A 15,288-nucleotide genomic window follows, 5' to 3' on the forward strand; every position below is an offset into this window, starting at 1 on the left:
ATCTCAGGATGGCAGTAGTATGAGTACATCTCAGGATGGCAGTAGTATGAGTATATCTCAGGATGGCAGTAGTATGAGTATGTCTCAGGATGGCAGTAGTATGAGTACATCTCAGGATGGCAGTAGTATGAGTATATCTCAAGATGTCAGTAGTATGAGTACATCTCAGGATGGCAGTAATATGAGTACCCTCTCAGGATGGCAGTAGTATGAGTACCCTCTCAGGATGGCAGTAGTATGAGTACATCTCAGGATGTCAGTAGTATGAGTACCCTCTCAGGATGGCAGTAGTATGAGTATGTCTCAGGATGTCAGTAGTATGAGTACATCTCAGGATGGCAGTAGTATGAGTATATCTCAGGATGGCAGTAGTATGAGTACATCTCAGGATGGCAGTAGTATGAGTATGTCTCAGGATGTCAGTAGTATGAGTACATCTCAGGATGGCAGTAGTATGAGTACATCTCAGGATGGCAGTAGTATATCTCAGGATGGCAGTAGTATGAGTATATCTCAAGATGTCAGTAGTATGAGTACATCTCAGGATGGCAGTAGTATATCTCAGGATGGCAGTAGTATGAGTACATCTCAAGATGGCAGTAGTATGAGTACATCTCAGGATGGCAGTAGTATGAGTACCCTCTCAGGATGGCAGTAGTATGAGTACATCTCAGGATGGCAGTAGTATGAGTAGATCTCAGGATGGCAGTAGTATGAGTACATCTCAGGATGGCAGTAGTATCAGTACATCTCAAGATGGCAGTAGTATGAGTACATCTCAAGATGGCAGTAGTATGAGTACATCTCAGGATGGCAGTAGTATGAGTACCCTCTCAGGATGGCAGTAGTATGAGTACATCTCAGGATGGCAGTAGTATGAGTACATCTCAGGATGGCAGTAGTATGAGTACATCTCAGGATGGCAGTAGTATGAGTACCCTCTCAGGATGGCAGTAGTATGAGTACATCTCAGGATGTCAGTAGTATGAATACATCTCAGGATGGCAGTAGTATGAGTACCATCTCAGGATGGCAGTAGTATGAGTACATCTCAGGATGGCAGTAGTATGAGTATTTCTCAGGATGGCAGTAGTATGAGTACATCTCAGGATGGCAGTAGTATGAGTACTATCTCAGGATGGCAGTAGTATGAGTATATCTCAGGATGGCAGTAGTATGAGTATATCTCAGGATGGCAGTAGTATATCTCAGGATGGCAGTAGTATGAGTACATCTCAGGATGGCGGTAGTATGAGTATTTCTCAGGATGGCAGTAGTATGAGTACATCTCAGGATGGCAGTAGTATGAGTATATCTCAGGATGGCAGTAGTATGAGTATGTCTCAGGATGGCAGTAGTATGAGTACGTCTCAGGATGGCAGTAGTATGAGTATATCTCAAGATGTCAGTAGTATGAGTACATCTCAGGATGGCAGTAGTATGAGTACATCTCAGGATGGCAGTAGTATGAGTACATCTCAGGATGGCAGTAATATGAGTACCCTCTCAGGATGGCAGTAGTATGAGTACCCTCTCAGGATGGCAGTAGTATGAGTACATCTCAGGATGGCAGTAGTATGAGTACATCTCAGGATGGCAGTAATATGAGTACCCTCTCAGGATGGCAGTAGTATGAGTACCCTCTCAGGATGGCAGTAGTATGAGTACATCTCAGGATGGCAGTAGTATGAGTATGTCTCAGGATGTCAGTAGTATGAGTACATCTCAGGATGGCAGTAGTATGAGTATATCTCAGGATGGCAGTAGTATGAGTACGTCTCAGGATGGCAGTAGTATGAGTACGTCTCAGGATGTCAGTAGTATGAGTACGTCTCAGGATGGCAGTAGTATGAGTATATCTCAGGATGGCAGTAGTATGAGTACATCTCAGGATGGCAGTAGTATGAGTACATCTCAGGATGGCAGTAGTATGAGTACCCTCTCAGGATGTCAGTAGTATGAGTACATCTCAGGACGGCAGTAGTATGAGTACCATCTCAGGATGGCAGTAGTATGAGTACATCTCAGGATGGCAGTACTATATCTCAGGATGGCAGTAGTATGAGTACCATCTCAGGATGGCAGTAGTATGAGTACATCTCAGGATGGCAGTAGTATATCTCAGGATGGCAGTAGTATGAGTACATCTCAAGATGGCAGTAGTATGAGTACATCTCAAGATGGCAGTAGTATGAGTACATCTCAGGATGGCAGTAGTATGAGTACCCTCTCAGGATGGCAGTAGTATGAGTACATCTCAGGATGGCAGTAGTATGAGTAGATCTCAGGATGGAAGTAGTATGAGTACATCTCAGGATGGCAGTAGTATCAGTACATCTCAAGATGGCAGTAGTATGAGTACATCTCAAGATGGCAGTAGTATGAGTACATCTCAGGATGGCAGTAGTATGAGTACCCTCTCAGGATGGCAGTAGTATGAGTACATCTCAGGATGGCAGTAGTATGAGTACATCTCAGGATGGCAGTAGTATGAGTACATCTCAGGATGGCAGTAGTATGAGTACCCTCTCAGGATGGCAGTAGTATGAGTATATCTCAGGATGGCAGTAGTATGAGTACATCTCAGGATGGCAGTAGTATGAGTACATCTCAGGATGGCAGTAGTATAAGTATATCTCAGGATGGCAGTAGTATATCTCAGGATGGCAGTATAATGAGTACATCTCAGGATGGCAGTAGTATGAGTATATCTCAAGATGTCAGTAGTATGAGTACATCTCAGGATGGCAGTAGTATGAGTACATCTCAGGATGGCAGTAATATGAGTACCCTCTCAGGATGGCAGTAGTATGAGTACCCTCTCGGGATGGCAGTAGTATGAGTATGTCTCAGGATGTCAGTAGTATGAGTACATCTCAGGATGGCAGTAGTATGAGTATATCTCAGGATGGCAGTAGTATGAGTACATCTCAGGATGGCAGTAGTATGAGTATGTCTCAGGATGTCAGTAGTATGAGTACATCTCAGGATGGCAGTAGTATGAGTACATCTCAGGATGGCAGTAGTATGAGTGCATCTCAGGATGGCAGTAGTATGAGTACCCTCTCAGGATGTCAGTAGTATGAGTACATCTCAGGATGGCAGTAGTATGAGTATATCTCAGGATGGCAGTAGTATGAGTACATCTCAGGATGGCAGTAGTATGAGTACATCTCAGGATGGCAGTAGTATGAGTACCCTCTCAGGATGGCAGTAGTATGAGTACCCTCTCAGGATGGCAGTAGTATGAGTACCCTCTCAGGATGGCAGTAGTATGAGTACCCTCTCAGGATGGCAGTAGTATGAGTACCCTCTCAGGATGGCAGTAGTATGAGTACCCTCTCAGGATGGCAGTAGTATGAGTACATCTCAGGATGTCAGTAGTATGAGTACATCTCAGGATGGCAGTAGTATATCTCAGTATGGCAGTAGAATGAGTACATCTCAGGATGGCAGTAGTATGAGTACATCTCAGGATGGCAGTAGTATGAGTACATCTCAGGATGGCAGTAGTATCAGTACATCTCAGGATGGCAGTAGTATGAGTACATCTCAGGATGTCAGTAGTATGAGTACATCTCAGGATGGCAGTAGTATGAGTACATCTCAGGATGGCAGTAGTATGAGTACCCTCTGAGGATGGCAGTAGTATGAGTACCCTCTCAGGATGGCAGTAGTATGAGTACATCTCAGGATGGCAGTAGTATGAGTACCCTCTCAGGATGGCAGTAGTATGAGTACATCTCAGGATGGCAGTAGTATGAGTACATCTCAGGATGGCAGTAGTATGAGTACCCTCTCAGGATGGCAGTAGTATGAGTACCCTCTCAGGATGGCAGTAGTATGAGTACATCTCAGGATGGCAGTAGAGAGAAATGCTTATTTTCCTTCTTTTTCAAATCCTGGTCACACCGTTGCTGTAACACTGGTCAGTGATCAGATAAGAGGACCCAAATTTATGTCTTTGAGATCAGTAGCTAAAGAAAATTTGTGTAATCACCACATTGTATCAAGTATGCCAACAAATATTATCAAGAGCATCATTACAATCTTATTGCCTGGATTCCACCAAAGCATAAACTTGATTCCTGAATTATATAGCTTAATGACACTCAGCTTCTATAAAGTGCTCTACCAACAGATTGCCATCACCATTAATCATTTATTGCATAGTAAGAGTGAGAATATAATGCGTTCATAAGTGAGATTTATAGCCTATTCATTATTAATATAAAGATTGCAGATATTGTATAAAATGATTTAATCCCAATAACAGTGTGTTTGACTATTTTGATTAGTTACTTTGTCTACGGGCAGTACGGATGGTGTAATGGTTAGCATTGCTGCCTCACAGCACTGAGGTCATAGGTTTAGATTCCCACCTCGGCCCTGTGTGGAGTTTGGATATTCTTCCTGTGCTTGCATGGGCTACTCCTGTTTCCTCCCACAATCCCAAAATATACTAGTAGGCTAATCGGCCATCAAAAATGAACCTTAGCGTGTATGTGTCTGATGTACATGTGGTAGGAAATCTAGATTGTAAACTCCACTGGGGCTGACCCCCGTTACCACCTCTGCGGCGTCTGTAACCGGGACCCACAGATCTACTTGGCCACCGCCGCCTCTTCTAGCATCCTAAAAAACTGTCTGCTGTAAAGGGGCGGACATTTTGTGAGGGAGATTTTTCATTAGCAGCATGAGCCAAGCCCGGAGGAGCGTCGGGACCACAGACAAGTAGATCTGTGGGTCCCGGTTACAGACGCGGCGGCAAGCGGCAATGGGGGGGGGGTAAGGCAGGCAGCAGCAGAGTGATAGCCCCCGCAAATCCTCGGCACCCACACTTACTCAGCGCCTCCCGCCACCGCGGGGTCTGTAGGGCTATTGTTACGCCACTGGTTTCACACTTTTCGTGGATGTTTACTCCAGTATGAGAGAGTAGGAGGCGGAAGGGAAGGAGCCCCTAGTGTTTAATGGGCGCACCAATAAAAATGCTGGTCGTACCCCTGTGAACGGTGGCGTGTCAATGCCTGCTATAGGCCATCAGCTGACGTCACTTGACGTCAGCACCCGCCCCGACTTCGGCCATCTCCCGAAATGACAGATCCCTGATAAGATCCAGTTGCACAGCAGTGGCAGCACAGTATTAGTATGTAATAACCAAGGAGCAGGCCAGTATTAGCCATAATTATGGTTCACTAGCAAAGGCAAACTTCTTCTCAAATGGACAAAATCATGTGCACTGCAGGTGGGGCAGATATAACTTGTGTAGAGAGAGTTAGATTTGGATGGTTTTTTTATCTTCAAAGTGAGATCTACTGTATATTGCAGTGTAAAAAAAAAAGCAGTCAGTATTTTACCTGCACAGAAACAAAATAACTCACCCAAATCTAATTCTCTCTACACATATTACATCTGCCCCACCTGCAGTGCACATGGTTTCGTCCATTTGAGAAGGTATTTGCCTTTGCGAGTGAACCAGAATAAGGACCATTGTGCTGTGCATCCCAGTTACCATACCAACTGCCCATAGAACTTTTATATATTCTTTTTATTTTTTTATTCTGATCTACTGCTCAGTGTTGTATCTTCTATTCTGCATATTTGAGGCAGTGTTCCTGTTATCCGGGTCTATGAGGTATATATTCAATGCGAAGGATCATATAAATTCTAAAAAAAAACAAATCGATATAACCTTTAGTAAGCTAGTCATGATTCCAGTGCAATAGCAGCAGTGTATCATACAACGCTGCGATTCCACCTGCTCATCAGTAACGAGCTATGTAACCATACACATCATTCTATCCCACTATGCAAGTGGTCCCCGGGCAGGGCTGGAGCAGGGACATGGGTGATGGAGCTGGTGCTGTGCGGGGCTCCCTGGAAGCCTATGGAAGGCGGTGCTGATGCTGATTGATCATCAGGCTGCTATGCGAGTCTCCCCTTGCTGGAGAGGGTTAATATCTCCTGTATTGGTCCTGGCTGATTCCTGAAGCAGCAGCGGCATCTCTGTGCTATGGGGGAGCAGCTGGTTTTGGGGGAAGGGAGCTGGTCACAGACATGCACACACATCCTTATACCGAGGAGATAGACGCTAGCACACAGAGGGGACACACACAGTGATAGTGGCAGACAGAGGGGCTGCACGATTCCTCCTGCACACTCAGATACATGATACGTGCAGATACAGGCTCACTCATACAGTACATGCATGCAATCTCATACAGGATCTGATACATGTATGCACTCTGATATATACACTGATACATGTATGCACTCTGATATATACACTGACACATATATACACACACACTCTCTGATGCATATACACCACACTCTGATACACACACACTGATGCATACCCTGTGATACTACTGCTGCTGAGTGACAGTCTCGCAGCCTCTGTGCCCTGGACCCTTGTGTGACTGCGGTAAGGTGTGGGGGTCCTGTGCTGTCTCTGCGGTACAGGGGGGGAGAGAGTGCTGCTGCTGCTGCTATATGCGAACTGTCTCCCCAGTGCAGAGTGTGATCAGACTGGCCCTGCCTGCAGGTGAGTGCTGCTGTGCTCCCAGCAATAACACTGTGCATGGATGTGCGGCATTCATTGCCCAGTCTCTGTACGTGTCACACTCATAATATAATATAATATAATATAATGCCAGTCCTTGCAGTGAACGACGTGTGTGTATATGTACGTGTCTGATAATGCATCCCATGCAGTGCGATCATCTGCATATGTGAATGGCACAGAACCTCTGTGGTCACACTGCAGTCTGTAAATGGCACTTGTCCGTATTTGTAGAGGTACAGTTGGCCATATATATATATATATATATATATATATATATATATATATATATATATATATATATATATATATATATAGGATTGGGTGGTGCAATAGGTAAGATAACAGTTTTCATAGTCACAGTACTTCCAATAACTACATACCATGTATGAATAGCGATGAGCTTGCATTTGTGGATGTAGCCTACTACTTACATTGGTCTGGGCTGTATATATGATGTTCTGTATAAGTGTGCAGATTACTGACTGTAATGTGGCAGCGTGCATCACATACTCTGCACAGATGTGCTGAATTTAGTGTGTTGTGTGCTCATTGCATATGGGACTGTTTTCTCCGGAGTGTTTGAGGGAGTCAGGGATGCTCCTATACACATATATTTGGAATACTGGAGTTTGCATCTAGATATATGATTGTGGATATGCTCGGCTGTGTACAAAGAATAGCAATTAAAGTGTTTGGCAATTACCTATAGAAATAAATGACCCATCCCACCATTGCTGTTTATTTCCCTGCCATTCAGCTCCAGCGTTAATGCACAAGCTGACTGTCTGTGCCTGGTCCAATCACTGTTGGTGGCCAAGGGTATAGTTATTAATCAAAGCTTCTTGCCTACACTGTACTTGCTGTATTAAACTCATTTCACTGGGACTACAGAAATTATCACAGCTATTATCGGTTTGTAGTCTGTTGTTTGTCGTTTTTATTATTTGTAATGTTTTCTGCCTGGTTTGTACAAATGTATAGACAGACACTTGTGTGGTGTATGTATAGGTGGGCATGGTGTTGTGGCACTGGGCATTGAACAACTACTGCATGCTCTGAATATATGTAAGGGTCATTAAATTCTTCACTGTGCCAGTACATTTTGACATATTGACTATTATTAACATTATACCACATTTCAAATAAATTACTTTTTTTTTTTTTTTTGGGGAGAAATCTGGAATGAAAAAAAGGTGATTAAATCTATTTAAAATGTAGGGGGTTTTTATTGCTATTTAGCCCATTTATAAGGAAACAATATAGATTTTTTTCTAGCTAATTATACATTTTTAAAAGAGAAAAACCCTTTCACAGTAGCTCTCACTGAATATTATAGTTTTGTTTGAGCCAGTTCTAGTCCCTCATTCACCTGTGGTTTATTCCTGTGCTATTCATTGTGCTACAGTCTTTTCTGTCTTATGTGGGAGTCTTTACATGTAATATTGTGTGGGCAGTCTGCATGCCAGGGTAAGCTGCTCCTGGTATGTACAAAAGATAGAGTGCTTGTCATTTAGCCCACTAATAAAAGAGATGAATTTAAAAAAGAAACCTCTTAAAATCCCTACAAGTTGATTTAGAGAAATTAGACATTTTCATACTCGGATATAATAATGAGTGGCCTTCACCTACAACCAGATAATGCACAAATAATCACTATACTGTATGGACCAAATCACATTGTCATATATGTGTGTGCTTTAAGGTGGGGCTACCCAATGCCATATTTCTGTGAATACCTGTCCCATGATGAGGATTATTAATTAGGAATGCCTTATTTAGCATAAATCATGGTTTTATCTCTGTTTTGTCTTGATGTTTACATTAATAATTCAAAAATTAATTTAAAAAAAGTTGATAGTTGAGTGTTTGCAGCTGTGTATGTGTAATGTGTGGTTCGTGTACAGCAGATCTGTGGCTACTGTATGATTTCGGAAGGATTTCATCTGCCTGGTGTAGGCTATGTCACTAGCCAGATAGAACATTTTATGAAAACAAGAAAAAAAAAAGTTGAACGTTCATTGTTGAATTAAGACAGTCAACATATTCCTGGGGAAAAAAGTTTTAATAAGACATTACCCTATTGTACTATATGCAGTTACTGAATTTGGGAAACTGTCCATAATCAGAATCTGAAACATTGTATATATAATAAGGACACATTCATTGGGCCTCATTTACAGTATGTGTGTGACAAAGAGCTAATCACAACTAAAGCTGATATGCCTTTGATGCTTTGTTAGCTATTGTTTTGCGAATGCACCTGTTGTCCCAGATTGGCATAATATTGAATATGCAATAACATAATGGTGATAATTATTAGACACTGTGGAATTTGGCAGAATGGAAATTACACATGACACATGGGATAAACACTGGGAAATGACATATGAAACATGGGATAAACACAATAAAACTCTTGTTTTTACAAAAAGTGCATCCATTACTTTATTCTTCATATCAAAGCATCCTCTTGAGCTGTAGGTGGTAGGCATATGTTGTCCCTTGTATAGTAGCAGTCGGTTATGTGATTGGATTTTTCCAACCTCTTGGTGGTCAGATTTTCACAGCACCTTGGTGATCAGAATGTGCCATCTACTTACAATGGGCTGATCAGTCTAAGCACATTTTATATAGTTTTATGGAGAACACAAACAAAAATAGTGACATTAAATAAAACCCAATAGTTCCTTGAGGTCCAGACAGTAAAGGATCAGCATTTAAGCTGTATAAAAAGAGAAAAGTTCATATGATTTAGATTGCTGACTTAAATGTGTCAGCAAGCTGTATTGTGGGATGATATGCACATTTTACTTTCCAACCAAATATCCACAGTATGACAAGATGCAAAGCAGTGTCTGCATACAGACCGTGTAACTATGGAAATACCCACAAATGAGATACAGATTTTCACAGAAATATGACACCAATCACTGAGCAACCCTAGAATGTTTTCTTTTTAATAATAAAAGTGCGCTGACCTTCATGAAATAGATGAACTGTACAGTTTACCCTTATGTACGTCAATGTACAGTGTTTTTTCTTGTTTTACATACAAAAAAATCTAATTATCTTGTACTCTTAATATGCATTGTCATTATTGCTATTATGTACTATGAACCAGACATTTTCCAGAGCTGTTTAGACATGGCAAAAGTCATAGATTGTTCCAAACAGAACAAAACCCTTTTACATTAATAAACTGGTGTTTACGGTAGAGTGGATACAATTGTCATCTCTCGTGTGCACATCTGTTGTGAGTGATTTATCTTGTATACTGTTCAGTACTAAAGAGTTGTCACTTTTGTATGATTAAGAATTTGTTTGCCAAATATTTTATTCTATATTTATTGTGTGTGCTCTATTCTCTTATCATTATCATGGTCCCTTTAAACTGGAAAGGGAAATGTTTTCAATGATGTAGCAGGAAGAATAGAAATAAAAAGTTGAGTGCCTAAGCTGCCATTCAACCTAACTACAGGGAGTAGTTGGATCAGTCCAGTTAAAGTACCGGTTAGAATTTGGATACAAATAACAGTTATGGTATCGAAGGTCGGTGATGTCAAGATCGAAAATGACTTGGTCGACCACTAATGGTCGAATACGAGTAGTTAAGACGCCTAAAAATAGACAGCAGCGTCTAGATCAACAGTGACAGAAAATCGACACAAGCTAAAGGTGGACAGGAACATGGTAGACAGTAAAATGGTTGACACGAGTTTTTCACTTTTTGTGTCTATGCCAACATAGGTCAATACTGTATAAGTGTTCCATGCTCCTTGCCCCGGCGCTCCTTGCCCCGGCGCACGCACTTACACAGTGCATCCCAACTACCGCGGGGCTGCGGGGCTATTGTTACGCCACTGGGCACTGTGCCTCGCTGCGTCTGGCACACATTTTATTCTTTCTCTATGCCCACTTGGGTGGTAAAGTATGAATGTCAGTTTAAAAAAAAATCACGTAAAACTTCTGTTGACCTTGTCATCATCGCATCGACCATGTTTATGTCTAGCTCTTGCTTGTGTCAATGTTGTGTCAATGGCGATCTAGTGTATGCCGCTCATTTTTAGGCCTCTAACTAGTCGTCGTCAACCATTAGTGGTCAACCAAGTCATTGTGGATCTAGATACAACCGATCCGTCAATCGGATACACAATTATAGCACCAAGGTACTATCTGTGAGGCCTTTGTAAGTACTCTCCATGTTGGCTCCAGTTTCCTCTCACAATCCAAAATTGAGCCAAAAAATAAACCCTAGTGTTTAAAGCGGCAATTATTTACACTTCAAAATCAGTTTGATGTTGCAGAATAAATGATTGCCGCTTTTAAAAAAAAACTAGAGATTTCTTACCAAATCTCTCACTTTCTGAATCTCTCATCCTATTAAATTTCACCCAATATGTTTGTACATGTGATTGGGGAGATTGAGTCCACTGGAGCAGGGACTGATGTGATTTACCAAATATTTCCTTCTAAAGCACTGTAGAATATGTGTGCATTATATGGATGCAGTAACTGTTAATAGTCCTTTTAAAGATCTGTGCTGGTGATGTTCCTATTCTTCAGTACAGTCCAACAGACTGGATGGAATAATGACCATGTTCTTATTGCATGCATAGCTATGCACTGTAAAACTACAGGCTGACTCTTCCATATCCAAAATTCTGAAATAGGGAAAATTATGAAATACAGAATTTTTTAGTGCGATAGTCACACCTTGTTATCTCATGGTTCAATGTACACAAAGTTTATTTAATGCACAAAAATATACAAAAATATTGTATAAAACGATCTCCAGGCTGTGGGCCAAATGCATTAGGATGTGAGAATCCAAAAGTGAGAGATTTTGAGAGAGTTTTCCCTTTTTTTTAAAGGGCAATCTGGTTTTTCAGTGTAAATGATTGCAGCTTTAAAAAAAATGCTAAAACTCTCCCACAATCCTTCACTTTCTGAATCTCACACCGTATTTGGCCCTGTTCAAGGTGTGTAAGGTATATATATGAAACATAAATACATTTTGTGTATGTAAACAACTTTTGTTTCATGCACAATATTGATAATAATATTGTATTCATTTGTTTAGATCTATCTCCAAGCTTTGTGTATAAGGCAGTGGTTCCCAAACTTTTTTGCATCACGGCACACTAGATTATCAGAATATTTGTCAAGGCACCCCTAGGTGCAAAGTTTGCTACCGAGAATTTCAGAAAACAATATTAAATTAAATAAGTTGTCTGTATATGTCATCCTTAGGTCCAGTTATGTGGCGAGGGACAGAATTCCCTTCTGTTTATTCACATATTTAAAAACTGGAAGCCACAAGCACTGTTTTTGCCTATTACATTGACCATAAATAGTTTGAACCGGTCCTGGACAACCAAACCGAGGCACCCCAGGGAGCCTAGGCACACAGTTTGGGAACCACTGGTATAAGGTGTATACGAAATATAAGTGCATTCTGTTTAGACTTGAGTCTCATCCCCAAGGCATCTAATTACGGCATGCAATTATTCAAAAATAGGGAAAATCCAATATCCAAAATACTTCTGGACCCAAGCATTTTGGATATGGGGGACCCAACAAGTATTAAGAAACATTTACAATTTCATGATAGTTTCTAGTACGATGTGGACTGCAGTACAGATTGTAAGCTTGCGAGCAGTGCCTTCCTACCATTTCACTGTCTGTAACTACCCAGTTTAATTTATCCCTATTCTAATTGCAAAGTGCAACGGACCCTGCTGCACTGTAGAAAGAAAGAAACGGTACTTATGTACTAACTGGGCTGCCGATTTTGAAATCGGGTCCATCGCATCGCATCCGACCATATCGCATGCGATGCGATGCGATGGACCCGATTTTTCCATAGGATTCAATGTTAAAATGGACTGAGTCCATTTTAACATGGAATTCAATGGGAAAAGGGGTCCTTTTCATACCCCTACTATTCAAGTGGTCATGGAGTTGGATATAAACCTTTGGCGAGCGTAGCGAGCCACCGAGCCCGAATCGTGGCGAGCGTAGCGAGCCCCGCGAGGGGACACAGAATACCGTCCCCTCGCGGGGCTCGCTTCGCTCGCCACGCTTCGGGCTCGGTGGCTCGCTACGCTCGCCAAAGGTTTATATCCAACTCCATGCCCACTTGGATAGTAGGGGTATGAAAAGGACCCCTTTTTCCCATTGAATTCCATGTTAAAATGGACTCAGTCCATTTTAACATTGAATCCTATGGAAAAATCGGGTCATCGCATCGCATCGCATGCGATATGGTTGTATGCGATGCGATGCGATATCGCATCGCATCTGATTTTATGCCTTAAGTTAAGGCATACAATCAAAAAATCGGCAGCCCAGATAATACATAAGTACCAAAGAAACTGATAATAAATAAATAATAATGGTCAGTTTGACCAAATTGGGTCCTGACCTTCTCAGCATGGGGTTGCGACTCCATGTTGCTGACCATCAGGCTGATCTTTTTTTTAAATCTCAGTCAGTGATTCAAGGAATCTGAAAAATCTGTTTAAATTGTTTGTTATTTTAGACTCCTCACTTCATTTTGTGCCTCCACAATGCTGCCATGTATGTGCTGTCTGCTGACTACACATGTGATGTGATGTGATGACCTTCTGCAGTAACTTGCTGGGGTCCTGTAATTCTTTTTATTGTCTGATGGGGTCTCAGAGCAAAATAATTTGAGGGCCCCTGGTTTAGATCAGTGGTCCCCAACCTTTTTTCTCTCTGGAACCCCTTGATTAGGCTATTCATTTAGGAGTACCCCCTCCTCTGAATTTTAAATATACACAGTACTTACGAGTGGAGTGAAAGTGAGCGGTGTGTGTGTCCTCATGCGTGTCCTTATAATAAGGATTAGCGGAGAATTAGGGTAATTCTGTGCTAGGCCGCTGGCTGTGTACTGTCCCCAGGGTTCATGCTAACGTCTGTAAGGTTAATGCTGCTGCTTCCTCCACCCATGTCAGCACGGGTCAGATGATCGCTAAAGTCTGAGGGCACTGCGGGTAGATCCCAGTAGATTGCTGGTTAGACCAAAAAATGAGGAGATGCTGATGATGCTACAAACAGAACCGGAAGTGACGCAACATGGTTCAACTCCACGGCAATGGGGTCTTCTTCTGCCATCGGGAGACTTTGTCTTGACCTTCCATGATTGCCAATATTATTTTCAACTGCTCTGCAGTGTATCTCCAGGGGTACAAGTACCCCAGGTTGGGAACCGCTGGTCTAGATGGATCTGTTCAGGAACAAAAGTGACTTAGGAGATCTGAAAATGTTGGTGTGTTTGGTTTTGGCTCTGAAGTTGTTGTGAAACAGATAATCAGGGTCAAAATTCTTATAGGCCAAACATGAAAAGTAAAGAACATCTGTTATTGTGTATTGCAGTAACCAACACTTCCTTTCTTTCCAGTGCCCGCATGGATGCGAAGGAAGCAGAGGAGCTGGGCAGGCCCCAGCCAATAACACTTCAGGCCTTTGCAAGTGGCTCCACACTGCATGGCATTGCTCACATCTTCTCCTACGAGCGCTTCTCATGTCGGCGGATGATCTGGGTATTGTGTTTCCTGGGTTCCTTGTCATTTCTGCTATTAGTCTGCACCGAGAGGATCATCTATTATTTTGGCTACCCACATGTCACTAAACTGGATGAGATAGCAACAGCTAGAATGACCTTTCCAGCTGTGACCTTCTGCAACCTCAATGAGTTCCGCTTTAGCCGAGTGTCAAAGAATGACCTTTACCATGCGGGGGAGCTACTGAGCCTACTCAACAACCGGTGAGAGTCAACCTCCAAGTCATTGTCATCTTACCTTGCAGTCAGGAGTCATTATCTCATATGCCAGTGAAAATGCTCAACATCTCCTTTCTTATATCATATATAATATTTGACTGTTTTATCTACCTAGACAAATGGGGAAGAAAAGAGGACTCTTTTTTTGGGGCACTCTTCTGATATGGTGATTAGATAGATAATACTTAACTTTTATTTATTTATATTTTTAAAATAGAGGGCTTACTTTTGGACGAAGTAGCCTGTGTCACAAAATCTCACACCAGTCTTGCAGTGAGCTGTTTACCTTATGAGCTATGCCCTGGGGATTTTGGTTTGGATTCGATTGGTCCAATGATGAGACTAATGCGGGTAATGATGTGTGCCTAGTGTGCCAAATGGCTTGTTCTAACTAGGGCTCGTTAGAGGCAAATTTATAGGATTTCTTGGGGTTAATTCCCTGTTTTGGTGGAGACTGCTGTATCTGTTAACCCTTTGTCGGTCAGTGTGCGGGAATGCGCCTAGGTTTACACATGGATTTTGTTACTCTAGATACATTCAGGGCCTTATTCTGGTTGGTGCGGCCGGGCCGTACGCGTACGTCCCGGGGTTTTTTATGATCTGCGCATGCGTACATTCGCTAATGCGCAGGCGCGAACACTCCACAACGCTTACGGACGGGTCTCAACGTGCGAAAAAACCTATACGCGAGTGTACGGGCATTGGGGGCGGCATAGGGGCGTGATGAGGGGAGCGGCCGAAATAATGAGGGAAAATGGGCGTAAATATGGGCGTACACGGGGGTGTGCACCAAAAATGAGCGGTGCTACTACCGCACGATCGACTAAAGCACCGTTCATTTCGGACACAAAACAGGCGGCCGCCAACCGCCATCTCAGACCACCCCTACAGATACCGCATGCCAGCGTGCGCCTGG

General features: G+C 42.4%; 1 protein-coding gene across 3 annotated transcripts in view; it reads left to right on the top strand.

Moving 5' to 3' along the window:
• Positions 1 to 5,810: 5,810 nt before the first annotated feature.
• Positions 5,811 to 15,288, top strand: part of ASIC1 (acid sensing ion channel subunit 1) — a 242,858-nt gene continuing 233,380 nt past the window's right edge. Inside the window, exons 1-2 of one of the 3 annotated variants that reach the window (XM_083169646.1) lie at positions 5,811 to 6,547; positions 13,992 to 14,357. In XM_083169646.1, the coding sequence (XP_083025772.1) occupies positions 13,999 to 14,357 (359 nt within the window). In that variant the 5' untranslated portion in view covers positions 5,811 to 6,547; positions 13,992 to 13,998. Of the gene's footprint in view, positions 6,548 to 7,361; positions 7,481 to 13,991; positions 14,358 to 15,288 lie in introns of those variants that run through there. The other 2 variants (XM_083169648.1, XM_083169649.1) reach the window with 2 other exon arrangements.

Source organism: Crinia signifera, chromosome 2, assembly GCF_055691185.1.
Source record: "Crinia signifera chromosome 2, ASM5569118v1, whole genome shotgun sequence".
In the NCBI taxonomy this organism is placed as follows: Eukaryota; Metazoa; Chordata; class Amphibia; order Anura; family Myobatrachidae; genus Crinia; species Crinia signifera.